The sequence below is a fragment of the Styela clava genome, chromosome 7 (genome assembly GCF_964204865.1).
Source record: "Styela clava chromosome 7, kaStyClav1.hap1.2, whole genome shotgun sequence".
Taxonomy (NCBI): Eukaryota; Metazoa; Chordata; class Ascidiacea; order Stolidobranchia; family Styelidae; genus Styela; species Styela clava.
Window position 1 is genome coordinate 10221043 of NC_135256.1, and position 24009 is coordinate 10245051.

Here is a 24009-nt window from a genome sequence, read left to right on the forward strand (position 1 = left end):
ACAGTTCAGCCTCCCGCTTTCTATCAGTTATTTGTGATTTTATTATTTGTTTAAAATTGTCACGATAGTTGCGAATATGTATATATACAGTGAGAAAAGTTAAAATATAGAAACAACCATTCTAAAACTTCACAAAAAAATCAAAAACGTCGACCTTATTATAAATACACATCAATAAGACCGTTCAAGTTCATACTAACTTTAATAATGAGAAAAAAGTCTTTCCAAAGCCAAAGTATATATTTTATTATTGTGGGATGAAATGAATATTCAGACGCACATCTTGTTAATAAAATTTGAAGTTGTTATAAATAGTTTTCATTTTTACTGGACGGGGACATTATAATATAGTGCTCTGCGCTCTGGCCTAGAATTATATTGGCGCCACACAGTTCAGAGATCTATTTTATGCCCTGATTAGTTTAGAACTTTAGGAAAAGACTGAAGTCTTTGAATTCTTCATAAATAACATCAATAACTCGTACTGTGAGTCCTTAACAGGGGTCGGTAACCTTTTGTCGCTCGCGGGCCAAAATTAAGGGTTGCAAGGCATTGGCGGCCGCACATATTTCTAAAAGTTGAAAACCGAACGGATGATACTTTTTATAATAAAAATTAAGCAGTGAATAAATCATGGATTTTGTTTCCTCAATGCATTGCATCTCGAAAAATTCCATTTGAATATTTTCGCGGGTCGGATTATATTACTCCGCGGGTCGTAGGTTGCCGACCCCTGTTCTTAAATGATCAGTTTGATATCGCAGCACCGATTGCAGGGATTGACAGACGTGGTGCGCTGATAATTGCTTCCTTTCTCTTTCTTATAGCACTGCCTGTATTCATTACGCTTCAAGGGTACAACTCATTGTTGACGGCATTTTCGTGCAGTCAGTGTAATGACCATTGAGTATGAGAACCCTTATTTGTTCTGTACAACATGGCAGAAATGCAGCAACACTTTAGCTGGTATTTCCGCAACTTGTTCTGGATCACAGTCGGAATCATTGAGATAATTACCTTGTTGCAATACATTACTACAATCGTCCACCTCTGACCGACTTCGAATTGTTTTTAGGAGGTAATATATACGACGGAACAGGATAACCAAATAATTCATAATCTTTAGAATATATCTTGTACAGTTTTTTTACTTTTTCGATCGGAAGGTCTTCCAAGTACTTCCGATATTTTATTTTCCATGTGTGTTCCAGAGACGATACTCTTTCAGTTGTTTTCTCTTTGAGTATAAAAATGTAAAAAAACGCTCAGCAACAGAGAGAGAAAAATTTCTTAAACAATAAAAAAGTTATTTTCGAAATTCTGCATAGAATATGTATTATGCGCAGTGAGTGAACTTTCGATATAACTAAACAACATAGAAATATTTATTTTTATACTTTTCTATAATTGAAAATCAAGTATTAAATGTTGTATTCGAATTTATTTATTTTTCAATGTTATTTGATTCGCCTAACAACTACGTCGATTTTTTACGAATTTTCTATGTTTTATTCCATGAAACAACCAACAAGAAAAGGACACAAATATCCAACTCACCTGAAATTAAAAGATGACTGTCAATTCCTGTCATTTTTGACACATACTTGACGTCTTGTGACATCGTCTCCAATTTCACAATGTAGTGATATTGCAACCGACATGGATCGCATATGCTTTCATATAAATTCCAGTGAATATCGTATGTAAATGAGGGTCTGCTTATAATCGAATCAACAAATTCTTCAAACGTTGTGATACCATCTTAAAAAATACTCTAAAATATGGTTTTGCAATCACAATGGGAGTTAATATAACAAAATATTCCTATTTTAACGCAGCATGAGTGTTTTTTAACAGCGTAATGCACTAAGCTATATTTCAATAGAAAAGTTGTTTTCCCGTTTGCCTTTAATATAGCTTTGACTAAGATGCAGTTCTGTGGTATTGAAAGTCACTCTTCAATTTCAAAGTATTCGTTCATTGGGGTATACTGTATGTCGGAATGTCTATATACTAAGATTTAGACTCAATGTCATTGTCAAATATTATTTTATGTGAAATAGCGATTTACCACATTTACTACCTAAAATTTCACAAATATCAAGACTTGAAGACTTTTGAAACAGCGTTCTGTTCGAATGTTTTTAAATTGAATTTCTCGAACAACCACTTGTAAGATTTCGCTCTTAGATATTAAACTTGAGAGGAAAATACAGTCCGAGATTCCGTCAATATTAACTTATGTCCGGGACTCTTTGTCCAATTTATCCATCCATGACCCCTTTTAGCAAGAAAGCAGTAGAGTTGTGGTAAGGTATGGATTGTGAGTGAATAGACAACGACGTTTGCGCTTACTAACTAGAGCAGTGGTTCTTAAACTTTTTCGAGCGCGACCCAAATCTGAGTTTTATGAATACTCGCGACCCAATCCTAAACAACGCAAAATGTGTTTTTAATGTTAGTACAGTTTGACTCAAATACAGACAACTATTTATTGGAAACAGTCCATTGACTCAGTGAGATTGATGAAACTGAAATTTCCTTTTCATTATATCTTCAATACACAGCTCCATTTTACTTAACGAAATACGCAAGTTGTCACGGGTATCGAGGCGATTGCGAGCTTAGTTTTGATAACCGCCAGTGCCAAATATCCTCGCTCGCACAAGTGCCTTGTCGCGAATTGTAGCAGAAAAGGCGTCCGCTGTCCGTCGCAAACACGACATCCTAGCTGGCTTTCGGTATCTCTCGCAATATATACAACTTTTTAATCATCAAATGTGCACACACTGCTTCGTTCGCGGTAAATGGTGCCTCAAGATGAAGTCACATTTTCTCTAGATATTTAATAATCTAATGTCGAGAAGCGAGCTTTTTCATTGCGTCGTCTATTACAATTTACATTACCAAAAAGACACCCATTTTTAGTTATTTTAATCCACTAAGACGACATTCCACGCGGTCAACACAACGACAAGCGACGTGCATGATTACCGATACCATAAAAGTAATACACGTGACTGGCATATCAGAATTGTGATGTAACAATGAGCTCAAGACAGTTCTTTCCGTGAATGAAATTTGATATTTCATTATTTTTAAATACCAGAGTTTAGAAGCTAAATTGAAACATTGGGAAAGCTGAAAATTCTCCCTTCTCCTCTTAGATTGCCCTTGCATTGACGACCTTGTCGCGACCCATTTTAAACCTTCCGCGACCCATGTTTGGGTCGCGACCCATACTTTAAGAACCACTGAACTAGAGACTGGTAATTTGGTAATCTCTTTCCTCTATCTTTTAAATACAGTCGAAACACGCATGTGAGAATAAGGATGTATACACGGAATCGCCTCTTACACAGAGGGCTATTAACAAATCATTGGAGCAGTCACTTACCAGTTCCTTTGTGCAGTGAATGAGCTAGTTTAGCATATATATTCTTGCCGTGAACTACCTTATCAAGATATGCTGAAACGACACGTTCAAGTGGTTCCCGAACAATGATAATTCGATAGTAATCATTCAATCGCCTGTTTATTTCTGCTTTTCCATGTTTCGAGGTATGGTTGAAGTGTAACCATAAATACCTAAAATATAGCAACGTTTTCTTATTCCTGTCATGGTTACACGTTGAAAATAGTCACAAATAACCCCAAAAATACTTGAGTGAACATCCATCCATTGTATTACGTTGCCTCTGCGATAATATACTTGTTGCCCATTGGCTAATGTGTTGAGAGCGTTTTGTTTTTGCTGTCAAATCCACCCTTTTCTTAGAGAGTTATTGGGATACAGTATAGAAAGCATGATCGATTTTTAAGTCAGACACTCAACGCTATAGTACCACAAAAAGAAGCTCATATGTGGTTGTAGTACTGGATACATGTGGGTTGAACGCGACCCGGCAATGTATAAACAAAGACTCACTTGCCGATGATGTTCGAGAGTCTTCAGCTTTGATAAAGAACAATCAAAAGTGCCGTAACCTGAGTTAAAATTGTCGGCTCATAAAGATATATGGCTATTTTTATTGTTCCCCCGTCAGTATTTTTAGGATATCAAAAATCAGTGATGCTTACCTATGCTTCATGCCTAATTTGTAAGCATCTTCCTGTTCGATTTCATTTGGCGTTGATACATTTACGATACCATCCGCCATTAGTAATGCTTTAATCCAACTTGTACTTCCACTCTTTGGAATTGTACAGGCTATGAGCTATAGAAAACATAAAATACAGGCTTTAACATGATTATCGACTCGAGAGTATATTAGTAGAGGTATTGAGACCGCACTAAAGTGTAAGATAATTTGAATTGATGGAATGCAGTTTTTGCCAAAAATAGTTACAGTTTCAAATTTATTTCTACGAAGTAAAGACAAATATCTATATTTATCTTATTAAGAAAAATAAAAAAGCTAAATGTTTCAACCATAATATTTCCAGATTAGTTTTTTAGGTATCAATTAACTAGAAGAGATCATGAAAAGGATTGAATAATGAGGAAAATGTAACAATGTTTCGCTTTTAATTTTTTAATTATTTATGTATATATTTGCAATTTATACTTTATGTTCATCCGAGAAATGGAGTCTTGGTTTAATACGTGGAGGGAACCTATCCCATGTGTTGGAGTTGATTGTTCCATTATAAAACCGGGATCCACAACGTTTTCTCAATGTTTCGTTTCTACTTGTTGCTAACATCTCGTCTACATTTATTTTCGATGGAGATACAGCCTTTATATCAAAATCTAGCATACGATGTCCCGTACCGTAGAGATTGGCTGAATATGACGATGTTACCTGAACAAAATGCTCAACTATAAGCAAGTAGCGTAATCGAGTTACAGTTATAAAAAGGTACATTTCTTAAACGGAAGTCAGCGATAAGGGCCTGTAAAATCTGCCATATCTTCAGTAGGGAATTGAATTTGTAAATGAGATACAGCTACTCAACAAATTTACTACTTGTAAAGCAGCCTAATAATCTCATATAAACTTGGCTATTCAACATTTGGTGTCGTAAGTTACAGTCCTCTTTGTATATCTTGCACAGACTACCTTTTCATGGTAGGTGACATTGCTCAGAGATCAATCTCTCTATTTCTTAGTCAAGTCACCTTGCTTAAGCAAAATAACATTCAGGTGTATAAGTTGATTTGACCTTCTCAAACCTGAAAGATTCCGGTATTCCGACACGCAGTAGTCTTCCGTGTTTACTTCCACAGAATCAAAAAACAAAAATAAAAAAATTGACTCACGTTTAACATATATGTTGAAACAATCAACAACAGGAAAACACAAATGATGATACTCTCTATCAGATGTATCCGTACCGTGTCCATAATGTGAGCGTGCAGAATTTTTTTAAAGTAGAAATTCCTATTTCTACCTAAAGCATAAAGTAACTCCAATTTCAATTTATCAGATAAGATTGCTTTCTGATGCTATGCTATGTCTTCAACTTATGCTACCTGTTCAATTGATTAACAGAATGCGCTTCGAGAACTGAAATATCATCTTAACCAAACTATAATATATTCTTTGATCTCGAAATTTGTTACAACATTGCCTACCTACACATGCAAATAAGTTGCGCATGTCTTGAGCAATACCTTATTTCTAAGTTGAAATAATGAAGCCAAGCAACGGCATTTGGCCGGAGGCGACAGCTTTTAAACAGTAAAGAATTATGCCGTTGGCAGAAAGATGCAGTGGTGGGAATCAGCCGGTTCGCACCGGTTTCATAGAACCGTCTGATTCTGCCGGTTCGCACCGGTTCTAAAGAACCGTCTCACGGAATTTCATGAGATCAGCGAACCGGTTAGCATTACTGGTAACTGTCATTTGATATGCATTAATTAAAAGTTCCAGCAACAACAGATTGGAGTGAAGTATTATTGAAGTGGACAAACATATCGTTTGCTTAATTTTTGTTGATGCGATAAAAAGATTTTCAGCAACTAACGTACAAATCTACCATATCAAATTTTTTAAATATTTTTTTTTTTATAATTTACAGGAACGCATTCGCGTGATTCCCGTTACACACTTTTGTTTCTACCTTTTGCTCCAATTTTCAATTATTAGCTTATAATAAAACTATAGCCCATTTGTCACGAAATTTAATGTGTCCAGCAAGATTTTTAGAACACAGGCTTCGAAATTTTCCATTAAAATAACTGCCTAGACTGAGATTGCCATATAATACAATTTTAAATACTTAATAAAGCAGAATATACGCCATGCTGGGGTAGCCATACGCGAGATCATTTTCATGTTTTCGAGGGTACATTTGACAGTTAGCAAATTGTCCATAGAGGCCGTTGTCTAGTGTTCAGAAAACCACTGTCTCTAATTTGAGACTGCTAATAATGGTGAATCATTATCATAACACACACTGCAAAACTTCAAATGCCAGTTCGCGACCCACTCTTATTGTTATTTTTGTGCGACCCACAATGTTGATATATGAGAAAAGAGACAATGTATCCCCATGCATGTTACTGTTCATTCGAAACCTGAGCTTGTATATTATCAGATCACGTCGAGGCTTGATAGGAGACAAGCTTATACGCAACGTGGCCTTAGCACTCAACACATTGTGCTTTGGCTCAAAGTCATTTCCTGCCTCAATGAAACCACATTTGATGTAATAAGAGTCATATTTTCTTACTAAAACTTTTGGAGCTTTCTTTTTACTTTCCTAGATTTCCTTTTTTAAAACTCATTCATTTTGTGGCTCACAAGAATCAAACGAGGTTGTTGCAATAAAGTATATTAACCTTGTTAGCCATTATTTAAAACGCAACTTATTGGACGTAAGATTACCAATATACCTTAGTCATTCAAAACCCATCCTATGCGCGAAATCTTTTATTGTTGACGTGTGCAGTTTTAAGAATAGAATATTTTTTATATATATTTTGATATTTCTATCATGATAAACATGGTCAAGATTTTTGGTAATCGGTTATTGAAATTTTATTGGGCGTGGTGTTTCCGCTGGCATCTCTCTCCCTATATCATGACATTCTGCCAGCGCGTTGTAGTCTCGGAAATATGCGCGCCAACCGCTCGTACTTCTTATTCTGTGTAGCGTACCGGCAGTCTATGTAATAATTATCCAAGTTCAGAATATCTTCCAATATGATCTGACGTCAAGTTTCCTCTCAATATTCACTTCAATTTATACTATTTTTTAATTACAATCCTTAACACAACCAAACACTCCAACTAAAACAACCACAACTGCACTGATGCAAACCACAGCATAGGCTAACAGGATACCAAAAGACAGATCGACAGTGTCACAGCTCCCTCAGGGTCTTCAGTGTTAAAAATACAAAATACAGCAATATTATCACAAGACATCATCTAAAAGACAAAACAAGGGTCGTCACATCTGCAATAACATCGGGACCACAACATACCGTCGCTTGGCATTTAATAAAAGACCTATTTTTGTTAGTGAAGTTCAGCTGCAGTAATAGTCTATTCACGTTCAGTCAGATTCATTTTACCTTACTGGTAGACTTTTATTTTTTTGCACGTGGCATGGGTTTCGAATGACTAAGGTCTATTACGTGAACCGGCGTATTTGCTATACTGCCTACCCGAATTCATCAAATTACTAATCTGCCAAGTAGCGTACCTACATTTTCCAACATGTAGGGGCGTATTAAATTATTTACGAGACACAACGCATAATTCTAATTGTTACGTTGCCTCATAATTGTAACGTAATCATAATATCACAACTTTCGCGATCTAATCGAAAACTGTATGTAGCATTTGGAAATACCTCGCGGCCCCCCTTGAATAGCTTCGACCCACTGCTTGGGAAGCACTGCAGGATGAGGCAGGAAATGTACGATAATGCAGAAAATGCGAATCAATGCTCCATAAAAAAATGCTTATCTATAATATACGCCTTGTGGTCCTTTTTTCCGATATCTCAATTTGTAATCCAACAGAAATAGGCCTATGTAATGTTTTACATGTAATTCTGATTAATTGTATGAATGTCAAATTCGCGATGACACAATGAAAAAAATGCCAAACGTCTGTGCAGCGTAATTGCAGAAGAACCGATTGGATCTTGTTGTCTCAGGTGTTTATCCGACCGAAACCAAGTTCTTGATGTCCACCGCTAATCACTGTTTATTGGTGGGTAAACAGCGTGGTTTTTATTGCGATATTTTTGTCGCCGATTTCCAGTCAGACTCGACCTTTTTTATTATACAACAGTAGTTCGACTTGATTATATACGTAGTGCTTGAAATTTCCGTTGCTACTCGGCTCGAGATGCAGGCGTGATGTTTAACTCAAGGTTTACCACCATATTTTATCTATAGAGCTGATTTTTCCACAAGAAAAGTTAATATCGCACTATTGCGGATTATTTGAATATAAAAGTCCGTGGATTTTTTTAGCATTCAACATTAGTCGTATTGAACCTTTTGGGTCAGATCTTCTTCACTCGGACTTTGTGAATTTGTACCAGCCTATCCTCAAATATAAGTTTTAGCTTGAATATGACCAGGATATATTTATCTTTTTTTTGCTCCAAGTTAAACCTTTTTCTATCACCTATTTGTGATTTTATTATTTGTATGAAATAACTTTAACAAAGATTAAAAAAAGTCTCTACAAAGTATATTTTTCAATGTGAAGTAATATGAATATTCAGACGTGCATCTTGTTAATAAAATTTGAAGTTGTTATAAATCGTTTTCATTTTTAAGAGACAGTGACAGTATAATCTGGTGTTCTGCGCTCTGGCCTATAATTGTATTGGCACCACAGTTCAGAGATCTATTTTATGCCTTTATCAGTTCAGAAGAAGACTGAAGTCTTTAAATTCTTCATCAATAACTCGTACTTTGAGTCGAAACTTCTAAAATGATTAGTTTGCTATCGCAGCACCGATTGCAGAGATTGTCAGAGGTGGTTCGCTGATAATTGCTTCTTTTCTTCTTCTTACAGCGCTGCTTGTTTTCATTACTCATTGAAGGGTACAATGCAGTGTTGTTGGCATTTTTGTGCAGTCAGCGTAATGATCATTAAGTAGAGAATCACCATTTGCTCTGTGCAATATGGCAGGAAGTCAGAAACCAATTCGCGTGAATTTTTTCAATTTGTTCTGGATCACAGTCGGAATCATAAAGATATATAACTAGTTGCGATACATTTCTACAATCGTCAATCTTCAACCGACTTCGAATTGTTTTTGGGAGGTAATATATAGGAAGGCACAGAATAACCAAATGTTTCATATTCTTTAGAATATATCTTGTACAGTTTTCTTAATTTTTCTATCGGAAGGTCTTCCAAGTACTTCCGATATTTTGTTTTCCATTTGTGTTCCAGAGACGATACTCTTTCAGCTGTTTTCTCTTTGAATACAAAAATATAAAAAAATAATACTCAGCAACGGAGAAAAAAGAGTTCTCCAACAGTAAAAAAGTTATTTTAGAAATTCTGCATAATATATATATTATGTTTCGTAAGGGTACCTCCGATTTCTCATTTCATAAATTACCATATACATACATATAGAAAATATTTATTTTTATACTTTTTGAAAATCAAGTACAAAACGTTAATTGTTTTTTTTTCAGAATTTTTTTTCAATGATATTTGATTTGCCTAACTAACAACTACGTCCATTTTATTACGACTTTTCTATGTTTTATTCCATAAAACAATCGTTAAGAAAATGACACAAATACCTAACTCACCCGAAGTAAAAAGTTGGCTATCAATCCCTGTCATTTTAGACACAAACTTGACATCTTGTGACATTGTCTCTAGTTTTACAATGTAGTGATATTGCATCCGACATGGATCGCATATGCTTTCGTATAAATTCCAGTGAATGTCGTATGTGAAAGAGGGTCTGCTTATAATCGAATCAACAAATTCTTCAAATGTTGTGATACCGTCTAAAAAAATTACTCTGGAATATACTGGAAATATGGTTTTGCATATACACCGGAAGATAACAAAATATTCTTATTTCGACGCAGAATGAGTGCTTTTTAACACCGTAGAAAGATTTTCAGCAATTGCCCTTAAAAAAGCTTTGAATAAGATGCAGTTCTGTGATAATGAAAGTCACTCTTTAATTCAAAAGTATGTGTTTATTGATTTACCATATGTCAAAATGTCTATATATATATACTAATATTTACGCCTTTTAAATTTGGCAATCAATATGTAAAATAGCGATTCGCCACATTTTCTACCTGAAATTTCACAAATATGAAGATTTAAAAAACTTTTTAAACAGCGTTCTCTTCGAATGTTTACAAATCGAATTTCTTAAACAACCTCTTGTAAGATTTCGTTCCTGGATATTACACTTGAGAAAAATGCCAGTCAGCGTTTGCGTTAATTTTAACTTGTGTCCAGGAATCTTTGTCGAATATATTCATGACCCCTTTTAGCAAGAAAGCAGTAGAGTTGTGGTAAGGTATGGATTGTGAGTAAATAGACAACGACGTTTGCGCTTACTAACTAGAGACTGGTAATTTGGTAATCACTTTCCACTATCTTTTAAATACAGTCGAAACACGCAGGTGAGAATAAGGATGTATACATAGAATCGTCCCTTACACAGAGGGCTATTAACAAATCATTGGAGCAGTCACTTACCATTTCCTTTGTGCAGTGAATGAGCTAGTTTAGCATATATATCTTTTCCGTGAACTACCTTATCAAGATATGCTGAAACGACACGTTCAAGTGGTTCCCGAACAATGATAATTCGATAGTAATCATTCAATCGCCTGTTTATTTCTGCTTTTCCATGTTTCGAGGTATGGTTAAAGTGTAACCATAAATACCTAAAATATAGCAACGTTTTCTTATTCCTGTCATAGTTACATGTTGAAAATAGTCACAAATAACCCCAAAAATACTTGAGTGAATATCCATTGTATTACGTTTCCTCTGCTATAATATACTTGTTGCCCATTAGCTGATGAGTTGAGAGCGTTTTTTTTTTTTACTGTTACATCCGCCCTTTTCTTATAGAGTTATTGAGATACGGTATAGAAAGCGTGATCAATTTTTAAGTCAGATACTCAACGCTGGTACCGCAAAAAAAAGCTTTTATGTGGTGGTACTGGATACCTTTGGGTTGAACGCGACCCGGCAAGGTATAAACGGGAATATCGGTCAGAGACCGAAGATTTATCGATCGAAAGTTAGGGGATCTCCCCCCAAAACAGCGCTTCCATCACTAATTAATTAATAACTTGCTAATTATACGACATAATTCATCCAAAATCAATAGGCTTCTGTTTCAAACTATGATGAATGCACATGCAAAATCTGGAGCAGATTCAATCTTGCATTCGTGAGATATCGCGGGCATCTAACAGACAAACAAGCAGAAATACCTATCAACATACTTACCGATCAAAATCGATAAGTAATAAGACTCACTTGCCGATGATGTTCGAGAGTCTTCAGGTTTGATAAAAAACAATCAAAAGTGCCGTAACCTGAGTTAATATTGTCGGCTCATAATATATTGTATAGCTATTTTTATCGTTCCCCGTCAGTATTTTTAAGATATCAAAAATCAGTGATGCTTACCTATGCTTCATGCCTAATTTGTAAGCATCTTCCTGTTCGATTTCATTTGGCGTTGATACATTTACGATACCATCCGCCATTAGTATTGCTTTAATCCAACTTGTACTTCCACTCTTTGGAATTGTACAGGCTATAAGCTATAGAAAACATAAAATACAGGCTTTAACATGATTATCGACTCGAGAGTATATTAGTAGAGGTATTGATACCGCACTAAAGTGCAAGATGATTTCAATTGATGGAATGCAGTTTTTGACAGAAAATGTTTACAGTTTCAAATTTATTTCTACGAAGTAAAGACAAATATCTATATTTATCTTATTAAGAAAAATAAAAAAAATAAATGTTTCAACCATAATATTTCCAGATTAGTTTTTTAGGTATCAATTAACTAGAAGAGAGAGAGAAAGAGCTTTAACACTATTATCGAGAGCATATTATTAGAGAATTGAGAGTTTAGAAAAATGTACAAGGCATAAAACTTCATGAATCTCCACAAATTGAGATTTTGAATTGATGGAATGCAATTTTTGGCAGACAATATTCACAGTTTTAAATTTATTTCTACGAAGAAAAGACCAATAGCTATATTTGCTTTTTTCAGTTTCATTGTGTTCAGAGACTAAGTCTTCTTCAGTGTAACATTTCAAAATGCTGATATATGAAATATACCAAAGCTGATAGTGAATACATGCTTATGTTTCAGGATTGATACTTATATAATAACAATACTCTTATGCGTTGTAGCTTTGCTTATGTCGACAATAGTGTCGATATGATATAAAAATGATAATAATTTGAAATGATATGTGGTTTCAGTAGTTCATCAACAATCACAATCGTATTTTATTTTGTAAATTTTATTTTATTAAGAAAAATAACAAAACTAAATGTTTCTCTCATAATATTTCCAGATTAGTTTTTTAAGAATCAATTAACAAAAGAGATCGTGGATAAGGAAAATATTGAGGAAACTGTAGCAATGTTTCTCTTTTAATTTTTTAATCATGCCTATATATGCAATTTTTTACTTTATGTTTATCCGAGTAATGCAGTCTTGGTTTATGAGCTGGTGAGAACCTATTCCATGTGTTGGAGTTGATTGTTCCATTATAAAACCGGGATCCACAACGTTTCCTCAATTTTTCGTTTCTACTTGTTGCTAACATCTCGTCTACATTTATTTTGGGTGAAGATACAGCCTTTATATCAAAATCTAGCATACGATGTCCCGTACCGAAGAGATTGGCTGAATATGACGATGTTACCTGAACAAAATGCTCAACTATAAGCAAGTAGCGCAATCGAGTTACAGTTATAAAAATGTACATTTCATCAAAAACCGAAGTCAGCGATAAGGGCCTGTAAAATCTGCCATATCCTCAGTAGGGAATTGATTATGTAAATGAGATTAACCCAATCAACAAATTTGCTACTTGTGAAGCAGACCAATAATCTCATACAGACTTGGCTATTTAACATTGGGTGTCGTAAGTTACATTTGTCTTTGTATATCTTGCACAGACTACTTTTCGTTAGTAGGTGACTTTGCTCAGAGATCAATCTCCCTATTTCTGAGTCACGGGACCTTGCTCTGACCTTATCAAACCCGAAAGATTCCGGAATTCCGACACCCAGTAGTCTTCCGTGTTTACTTCCACACAATCAAAAAAAAACAAAAATCAAAAAATTGACTCACGTTTAACATATATGTTGAAACAATCAACAACAAGACAATACAAATGATAATACTCCCTATCAGATGTAGTCGTACCGTGTCCATAATGGGATCGTGCAGAGTTTATTTAAAGCAGAAAATAGAACCAATTTCCACTGTCAGACTGCTTTCTGATGCTATGCTATGTCTCCAACTTATGCCACATGTTCAATCAATTAACGAAATGCGCTTCAAAAACAAAAACATTATCTTCACCAAACTATAATGTATTCTTTGATCTCGAAATTTGTTACAGCCATGCCTATCTACACATGCAAATAAGTTGGACACGTCTAGAGCATAATCATTTTGAAATAATGAAGCCAAGCAACTGCATTTGCCCGGAGGCGACAACTTTTAAGCGATAATGAATTATGGTCTTGGAAGGAAGATGCCTCGCTTTGTGTGTCCACTTTGAGTGTTTCTAAGACTCTATTCAATTAACACTCGCCTCTCGTTCTAAAAAAAAAGATTTCGGTATTGTCTACAAGTGTATGGCGAGTACTTCGTATCCATTTACTGTTGTAGTATCTTTCAACAAAGTGACTTTAGTATATTCTCTTCGAGAAATTTTTTTTTGTGAAAATGCATCCACATATCGATATGATCGTGCTTGTTTATTAGTGGTAACTTGCAATTTTCCATCCTAGATCCATTTACTCGAGGTAAGGCTAGCAATGTTTCATTCAACAATCTTATATAAACTTAATTTTCCAATAGCACTGTCTTTAAATAGTCTCAAAATTGATTAAACCATGAAGAATCTGAACTTCCGCTAACTTTTCAATCTTAAAAATTGGGATGAACATTTGAATCGGTTTCAAAAATGTCAAGATGAGTTGCGCGAGTAGGACGAAAATCTATCAATCTGAATGACATTAACTATATCAAATATAGTATATAAGCTAAAGCAATAGAATGGTGGGAATGCTCTTTACAAAATGCACAAAGTGTCGGATCTGAACCTCCATTTTTCTGCCAATAGACGGGAATCTTGTTTGATATGCATTAATTAAAAGTTCAAGTAACACAGATAGGAGTGGAGTAATATTGAACTCGAAGTGGACAGACAAATTGTTTTGCTACATTTTTGTTGTTGCAATAAAAAAGTTCAGCAACTAACGTACGAATAATCTATCTCAAAGTTTAACGTTTAAAGATGTTTATTATAATTTACAAAAACACAATTACGTCTAGTTACGTCCGTTACACACTTTTGTTTCTACCTTTTGCTCCAATTTTCAACAATTAGCTTCTCCTAATAAAACTATCGTTCTATGACATATCGCAATAAAATACTGCCTGAAATGAGATTTTCATATAATTTTCAACAATTAATAAAGCAGGATATACACCATGCTGGGTAGCCAAGCACGAGATCATTTTCATGTTTTCGAGGGTACATTTGACAGTTAGCAAATTGTCCCTAGAAGCGGTTGTCAAGTGTTCAGAAAACCACTGTTTCTCATTTGACACCACTAGTATCGGTGAATCACTATCATAACACACACTGTGAAATTGTAAATAGGCCCCATTTCGCGATTTATATAGCCCTCACGACGAATCAGTAGTATTAGGTATGCAATGACAATTTATAGTTGGACTTTTTTTATATCCATTCTGGTGTTGAAATGAAGTCTTGATGTATCGGAATAGTCGATTGAGTCATAGCACGGTACACATCAGTCTCTGAATGAATTATTAAATATCTTTTATCTTGATGTTCGAAATCGTTAGCACATTTTCACTGAACGTCAACTAAAAGGCCATACATATTTTTAAACCAAAAAGAGACCAATTTCCACTACAAACCAACTAAGATTAGTTGAACGTATGTTATGATACAGCTAACCAGTCGAGCACGAATTTTATTACTGAATTTCGTCACTAGCGGAATAAATTGCGGTAATTAGTTTCATTTTGATGGTGAGATAATATTTATGTCCGGGAAACAGACAAAAAAAATTTTTTGCGACGAAGTCCGTATGTAACTGAAAATTGTAAACACGAGTTATGATATCTCAAGTGTCACAATAAAACAAGTACGCTATGGTTTCGATTGCCCTTTTTACTGGATCTCAAATTTATACAAATACCTAATGCCTCCTGTACAAAGCGGTAGTGATTCGTTTTTAAATTATGAGTTTATTGTTTCCATAAAGTCAACTTATCAAAATATCATAGACTGCATTAGTTTTTGAAAAAATCGTTGACGATGAGTCGAAAAAATAAACATGAAGGAGATAGACCGAGAGGTAGTAGCCGTTGTTGAATCTATGCCGAAACTAGATGATGTAGAAGAATATTAAAATTAGAGGCGACGGGGACGCATAAATTACAATTTTGGGCACATCTTCCTAGTAGAATTGTTACAAAGAAGCTTTAGGCGGTAAAGTATCGTCACAGTAAGCATGCAGAACCTCCAATGCATATACAGCAATAGCGTACATACGAACTCAATAAAATATGTGTATACATACGGACAAGGGATGTTGGATAGTCGATTTTGCCTTCTTTCCGCTAATTCTTAAAAAGATCATTTACCATAACATTAGGTATTACTTCACGCAAATATAAAATAAATATACTAAATGACCATAGATTAAGAAATGTAACGTTTATTGTGATAGTGAACAATCACGTCAAAAAAGTTTCGTCTATATCATCATGCCTCAGAAGCAGTAGTATTGCCACGAGTCACCTATTCATATCTCTATACAAAAAGAATAAACTATGTAAGCACGCATATTTGATTGTCTGTGTAAACATCAGAAAACAATTTTACTCAAAAAAAAATTAAATCGCTTTGATGTATGCAAAATAATTACTCGATTTTTTTTTTATTTAAAAGGAGAAATAAAAAGCACTTCGCAAAATAGCATTTCGTGCTGAACAATGGAAAATATGTCACTCAAATGTTGTGAAAAAAAAAAACACTTCACACTATTCAATGAACATATATATATATGCTCTTTGCACTATTCTATTGCAGTAAATTGCACACACTTTACCAATTCGCTACAGCCATTTTTTGTCGTCATGGCGTGAACCTGCTTGTCAACAACTCAGTTGTGCTGTCAGTATTGTTTTGATTCTCGGATTGGTAAGTATAGGCATATACGGCATTGGAATTTATTTGTCACAAAAAAAAAGGTGAGTATAGTAATTTGTAATGTGTTCAAAGTTTTCTTCCAGTTTGAATAATGAACCAATTTATGGCATTTCTAAACTTCACCTCATATAGTATGTTTCCACATGTAAATGTTACATTTTGTCTTCTGCAAAGATTTCGAATGCTGGTTCGATATTGTTCATATTTTGGACAGTGTATTAAAAAATGTTCAGTGTCTTCGACTTCCCTGTTGCATTGGTCGCGTATTTCATCTACATTTTTATTGAATTTTGAAAGATGTTTATTTAGCATACCATGTCCTGTTTGAAGTCTAAAATATTTCTTATTTGTATTCTTGATTATTTTATTTTTTTCAAGTAATTTGGTAAGATTTCCAGAAATATTCTTTTATAGTATTGTCCTGATATGTTTTTTTTATATTGTATATTCCATCTATCTTGTATATAATGCTTTATTTGGTCTTTATTTTCAGGTTTTGACAAGTCATTTTCTTCAAGCTCTGTTATAGTTTTGAACGATACAACTTTATCTCCCACATATTCATGTTGCCAGGATTCTTCGAGTACTTTTGCTGAGGTAAGTTGAACCGAGTTTTGTAATTTTAATCGATAATTCAAGCATAATTGTTTTCTTCTTAATGCCAGTGGTTTTCCTGAGCATGCATTCAATACTGCATCCATTGGTGTGCTTCTCATAGCTCCAATGCAAATGCGAAGGGCTTGATTTTGTATTGTTTCCAATTTTGTTAGCAATGTTTTTGATGCTGTGCTATAGATTTGGGTTCCATAATCAAACAACGAGCGAATTGAGGAGCGGTATAATAGTAGCATTGTGTGTAATTGTGATCCCCATTTGGAACCACTTACTAATTTCAAAATATTTAATCTCTGCGTTGCTTTTTTTACGATATTTTCTATATGTTCTTTCCATGTCATTTTCTTATTAAATATCATGCCCAAATATTTTACTTTGTCAAGTATTGGTATGTTGACTCCTCCAATTTGTAACTTAATTTCTGGATTTCTTCTTTTGTTGCGGTATACCCAGGTGTATAGTGGACCATGAGAAATGTATAGAACTGATAAACGGCATGCGAAGGGTGTACAACCTAAGTCAGGGATTCTATACTTTAATATAATAGATTATGAAATAATCAATTGGAGACAACGATGAAAACGTGGCGCAAATGAAAAATAAAATGTCATTTACGCAAAGAACCAACTTGGGGGCATATTGTTACATCATAATTTATCTGGATAAAGCAGGCACGTGTCTGGGGTTGATAATTTTGGCTGCCATGCACGTCACTTGATTTACGTTGAACACTATACCCGTTGACGCTTGGGCCGTCAGTCAAATTTAGACCGTTTACATATTACAACTTGCACACAGTAGCCCGTTAGATTGCACGGTGATACTGCAGTAACGTTAGTTTTAGTGTTTTCTGTGCTTAAAATTTAATGTTTATTTGAGCTTTAAATAAACATTGGTATTTGGAAGGTATACAAAATTATTGAAAAATTGTAAAAGGTATACCGCGGTGAAAAAAGGTTGAAGAACACTGTTCTAGGGCATCAGCAGTGATAGAAAACGGCCCCAAACAGTCGTAATCGACGAGGCTAAAAATGTATGGTGACCTACCTTTCAGTGGCAGCGATCAAAATATTTCAAAACAAAAATGATGATTTTAAAAAATCTATTATATAATTTATATAAAAAAAACTTGCAAAAGCAAAGATTTATTGCAAAAAAGATTTGTTATATATATATATGACCATTGTTGTCGGCCAAGAAACTAGCAATTGTTAGCGACCGGACTTCTATTAGCAAAGTTAGATCAAGCGATATGAGTAAATGAAATGTACTTTAAAATGATTATATCAAAAAAAATTTATAACCAGGGCTGGAGACGGAGCTGTGGTAATTTCGGTTGCACTGGAGCCAAGCTTAACATATAAGATGAAGCCGGAGCTACCGAAAATTATGGAGCCCATATCCGGCATTAAAAATGAAGCTCCGGAGTTTGAATATACTGTGACTCCGGAGACGGAACCATCGTGATTTTGAACTAGTTCACCATTCTTATTTACAACATGCTGCATCAAAGTAAAGTTCTGCGCTGTAAGACTTGCGAAAATAAAGTTTGGAAATTTTAAGGAAATTTCGAACAAAAATCTGACCAAAACAGCGCCGATATATATGATGTTAGAAAATCAAATGTTATACATAATCAATGAATCCATCAACTCACCAATTAAAAAAATCAATGTTACGGCAGCTAGTCTTATGAAATTCATTTTTTTCTTTTGCGGCAGTGCATATGTACGCTAGGAACATCAATTTCCAAATAGTTTGAAAATACAAAACTATTATCTATATTTTAAACACTAGGTTATGTTTTTTCTCAATCTTTACTGATGTACCTGTAAAAAAGATTCAAAACTAATACGGTCTGACAATATTGGTGTCGCAAGCATAAGACCTTCACAATTTTTAATTTGCTTAGGAAATATGGCCTAATCACTATCATTATGCACCACTCGTATTAGTTTTTTTTTCGAGAAGATATTAAAATTCGTCAGGAGAACATGGGAAAGGTTAGCTGATGATGACATTTAGCAAAGTAATACAAAACGCCTGTATGAATTTTTACAGTCTAATAGATGTTATATATTTCTGCAATTGTGAATGACTTTGAAACTTCAGCTATAAATTGCTTCTTTGGCGAAATAAATCAGGAAAATAAATTTCGGTTCAAAATATATTTGTTACTTACTTTTGTTTCGATAAAAGTTTAAGAAATTAAATGGCGCAATGCATTGTGAAAGTTGTTTTAAAATTAAGCAAAACTGTAAGACTACCAATTACGACGAAAAGAGTAAAAATACTATTTTGGGCAACAATCATAAGTCTATCATAGAATCTTTAAAATTGCTTAGAAAACTACAGGGGTGAGCAAAAATGTTTAGTATAAGAGCCGCATGCAGCAAGTCAGAAATATGTGAAAGCCGCATAATTTTTGAAATTAATAATATTAGAATAGCGTGAACTGAAAAGAACTTTACACAAACGTATAATAACAATATTGCAAAGTATATATTCTTTAAACGCTTAATGAATTAAAAAAAATAACTGTTGCGCTGCAGTTTCTCTTATTTAACTTTGGATAATAATAGAGCCGCTTTGAAACTCCGACGAGCCGCGGTTTGCCCACCGTTGGAATACTACGTCACTGACGCATGTTCTGAAGTTTTTGGTATGAAGAACAATATTGGGGTTTTCATCGGGAACTCAAAAATCTGTCGCATGCGTTATAATAGTCATCCGTGATATCACAGCGCCATACCACCATACAAAAAGATTTTGTGTTTAATCACTATTTGCTTGATTGTCTGTATATACATCAGAATACAATTTTACTCAAAACAAATTGATGTGAGCACAATAATGGCTCGATTAATCCGAGTTTTCATATGCTGTTTTCCGTAATTCACGAGCACTTTAAAACATGCACGTCCGTTTAAAGTTTGGATTAGTATTAAGTTTGCTTTAAATATAGCACTCTCCGATGCGAAAGTGCTCAGAATATTTTGAACAATTAACTCATGACATTTTTGTTTTTTTAACTCGAGTTAAGTCTTTCTTTTTTCTTCTTTTTTGGGATTTCAGCGTCCTCGTTTTCATTCATTTTGTTCTTTGCATCAGCAGAATTACTGCTGATTTCTTCTAACCTGCATTCGTTTTCACCATCGTCATTTGTTTTCATTGATTTTCCGAGGTTCATGCGATGTTCAGACGATTCCGATTCGGAATTTTGAGAATTATCCGAACTTGACTGCGAATCAGAATTTCCTTCTCCGATTTTAAGCTCAGTTATCTTCGTTTCTCGCCTTCGAGTAATGCAGCTGTAAAATACACAAACGTACAAATAAATAGAAAAAAAGTCGTCAATATGGATAAAAATAAAAAGAATGAAGAACCACAATGTTGAGAAAAGAACGACAGCAATATATAATTGAGTTCATACTTACAAGTAAAGAATTATACTGCATACAACAGAAAGAACGCACAACAAAATCATAAAAGAAAGTTCCAAATTGTTTAGCAGTTGCAATTCATTTGCAGCGCCCCATATACACTGATGTCTGATATCTGTAACAAATATATATTTATTTTAGTATTCGAATTAGAATTGCTTTTATTGTTCGAAGATTTCAATTTATCATAACGACGATACAGAATCAAGGAGCTTAAATAGATATAGGGAAGCAATCATTATGTATTTGACGTGCAATGAATATAGTTTATTATCGATTTGAACGTCGGTGCAACGAAAAAGCTGAGACGCAATTACATAAAAGCACCTTGAAACAAACATGGTAGATTAGATCATAGTCGTAGATTATTCAAGAAAAAACATTGAAATATAGAGTAGTAGTAGTAGTAAGAAATTATGTCGCTAAATTCCAAGATAATGATATCCGAGACACTTCATTCTTTATGGAAAGTATGTCATGAATTTGTGCTGAGAATAAACTCTGTCAATAGTAATTTTCACGGTGATAATGTTAGCACAATTGATTTTATCATCTGGAAATTGCATTCACTATTTGGGGCAAAAACCTTTAACATCAAACTGCAACCCCAAACATTAGGCAGAGCATTCCTCGTGCTAAATTTATTCTAAACTCAAATCTCTTACTGTAGTAATTTGAGGCATGTAGGGTATATTGGTTACCGTACTTCAAAACAACCTGTTCCACCTGGTTTTGAGTCATAACCCAATTCTTTCAACTTTGAGATTTATGCCGACATAAAGTAATTTAAAATGTTTCTACCTTCTGGCCAATTGCACTTCTGCTGACGGAATTCCACTTGATAATTAATTATACCCAGCTTAGACAACTTCAGAATGTCAGGCTTGTGATCGTCACGGATCGCAATACGGATTGTCCGAGAACATTTGAGCGATTCCAAATTTTCACACGGTGTCAATATTTTTTGAAACATAATACATGTGTCTCGTTTTATCTTTGGTATGAAAATGTCTAAAAGGAGAAATTTATTTTATTTCTTTTCAATATCATCGAGTCTTGTTCCAATTGGTTCCAATTGATAATCATCAATAGAAGAGTGATTTATAGTAATTTAAAATAAGATTTGTGCAAGATGTTCCAGAATTAACAGACGAAGGTTCTGTTCCAAACTCGTAGCCGTAGTTGTCCATGGATTACCCATACGGTTATAAGTAAACGTTAAAACAACTTTACTGTTTTCATTGTACATTCGAACGATTTATATTGAATACAAACTATCTTTTACCTATATTTAAATGATATCGAGCAGTATATACCGTATTTTCCAGCGAATAAGTCGCATTTCTAGACCCATTTTTTTGATCTGATTGGGGGCGTCTCATTAGGTGGGTAAAATAATTTTCATTTTTTTGGTATTTTATTCGAACCATAAAATACGTTCGGCGATAGCATCCTCTATAACATCCTCATCAGGTCAGTTGAAATGAATCATCGTTCTTGCGCTATGAATCTAGAATTTCAACGCTGTGATTCTCATTACTTATCGATTTTGATCGGTAAGTATGTTAATAGGTATTTGTCTGTCTGTCTGTTAGATGCACGCGATATCTCACGAAAACGAGGCAAATCTGCTCCAAATTTTGCATGCGCATTCATCATATGTCGGACCAGAATCCTATTGATTTTGTCGTATAATTAGCGAGTTATTAATTAATTAGTGATAGGACACGAGGTGTCACTATAGAGTCATGAATCGAAACCGCAGTTTCGATCGATAAGTCTTCGGTCCCCGACCGATATTTTCGTATTTGAAGTTGCCGCATTTGTGTGTGCATCACGAGTGAAGGATTATTACCGATAGAAACACGTGGGATTGCGATTTGTGAAAATCGTCAATTGTTTTTGTCATTGTGATGTCTTATTTGAGCGGTAAACATCTTTCATTTCTGTAAATTTTTTGAAATAAATTTTACTCTGTGGAATATTATCGCTGACTCATGATTTTTTCCTACCGTGATATTCTCAAAATAATGAGTGGCAGCATTGCGATGAAGCGGAATAATTGTTGCAGCAACAGCTCAGTTTTGTTTTTGAATTGCAAAAATACGAATCAAAGCAACATATAATTGTACATGTTTATGTCCACGGATTGCGTTGTTATTTTGGAGCAGTGATACTATTTACAATATAAATAAAATTGATATATATATATATATATAAAATATAAATTTTATATTCTCGCAATCGCAAATCAAATTGGTCACAATTAAACCAATGAAGCAACACATTTCGTTTCTTGCAGATTTTGAAGTGATGAATATGTATGTTTCATATATACACTTTATATGTATATTATTGTGGTTAATTAAATTGTACTTTCCGTGTTTTTATAGCAGATCTTGGGAATTTTTTAACGGCAATAACATTTCGCAAAAGCGCAAAAATATGTATTAAAACCTAATATACGAGATAGCGATCGGAGACCGCCGACTTATCGATCTGTCCAAAATTTTTTTTGTATAATCAATTAATTATTAACTCGCCAATTATAAAAAAAAATGATCAAAAATACTAAAAAAAATAATTGATTAATTAATTAATTAATAACTCGCTAATTATACGACATAATTCATTCAAAATCAAAAGGCTTCTGGTCCGAGATATGATGAATGCAAATTTGGAGCAGATTCAACCTCGCTTCCGTGAGATATCGCGTAACATACAAAAATGTCTAACAGACAAACAAACAGACAAATATCTATCAACATACTTACCGATCAAGATCGATAAGTAATAATCAGGTAGTTTATCTCACATTAATATGTCCGCAGATTGCCGTGTTATTTTAGATTGGTAATGTTCTTATATGGTGAACGCAATCGCGAGGTATGTTGAACACAATTAGATTAAAACTGAAAGATAGTTTGAATTCCCATAGTTCTTATGGATTTAATATTACGCTACAAAAAAGTCATTATAGGCTATCTTAACCAATGCGCAAACGCGGCGACCGCTCAAAAGCCGTTGCATTGTAATTTGAGGTTCCGATATTGATGCGATTTTACTGCCCGTCTTATAGCGAGGTATGTGCAAAAACCCATTTTTTCAGGCTCGAAAAAGAGCCTCGTCTTATCGACCGGGTAGACTTATTCGCCGGGAAATGCGGTATATATATATCTTACTTAAATAGCGAATAAATATTAAAAACGAAAATGGTATCACGACTTCACATCACCAACAGAACTCCCTAAAGACTTATTACGGAATAATTGCAAAGTATTCAAGTAAGTCGTACCGGATGGAACGTAAACTAATTACGTTTCCAACTGTGAGATAATGAAAAATTTGTTTCTGAAAACTTCCTTATTAAATTTGTTTTTTACAAAATTTATAGTCATTCAAAAATAATTAAGATTTTTCACGGTTGCTTGTTGATGATGTCACTATAGCATTCTATAGAGTTTCTATTGTTATTTACAGTCATGTTGTGAACAGACATTCTTAGACTGTGGA

The 24009-nt window shown here is 34.3% G+C and overlaps 3 protein-coding genes across 3 annotated transcripts; all 3 read right to left on the reverse strand.

Moving 5' to 3' along the window:
• Positions 1 to 27: 27 nt before the first annotated feature.
• Positions 28 to 5614, reverse strand: LOC120327747 (carbohydrate sulfotransferase 11-like). Its single transcript, XM_039394101.2, has 6 exons — positions 5264 to 5614; positions 4569 to 4805; positions 4081 to 4217; positions 3398 to 3588; positions 1558 to 1761; positions 28 to 1237 (listed from the first exon to the last, which is right to left on the reverse strand). Exons 1-6 carry the CDS (start codon positions 5345 to 5347, stop codon positions 1035 to 1037), a joined length of 1056 nt encoding a protein of 351 aa, XP_039250035.2. The 5' UTR covers positions 5348 to 5614; the 3' UTR covers positions 28 to 1034.
• Positions 5615 to 8638: 3024 nt separating this feature from the next.
• Positions 8639 to 13632, reverse strand: LOC120327748 (carbohydrate sulfotransferase 9-like). Its single transcript, XM_039394102.2, has 6 exons — positions 13309 to 13632; positions 12641 to 12877; positions 11610 to 11746; positions 10662 to 10852; positions 9746 to 9949; positions 8639 to 9400 (listed from the first exon to the last, which is right to left on the reverse strand). The coding sequence occupies exons 1-6, from the start codon at positions 13390 to 13392 to the stop codon at positions 9207 to 9209; spliced, it is 1047 nt and encodes a 348-aa protein (XP_039250036.1). The 5' UTR covers positions 13393 to 13632; the 3' UTR covers positions 8639 to 9206.
• Positions 13633 to 19360: 5728 nt separating this feature from the next.
• LOC120327965 (uncharacterized) lies at positions 19361 to 21469 on the reverse strand. The gene is made up of 3 exons (XM_039394340.1): positions 21298 to 21469; positions 20491 to 20611; positions 19361 to 20364 (listed from the first exon to the last, which is right to left on the reverse strand). Exons 1-3 carry the CDS (start codon positions 21467 to 21469, stop codon positions 20082 to 20084), a joined length of 576 nt encoding a protein of 191 aa, XP_039250274.1. The 3' UTR covers positions 19361 to 20081.
• Between the last annotated feature and the right edge of the window lie 2540 nt (positions 21470 to 24009).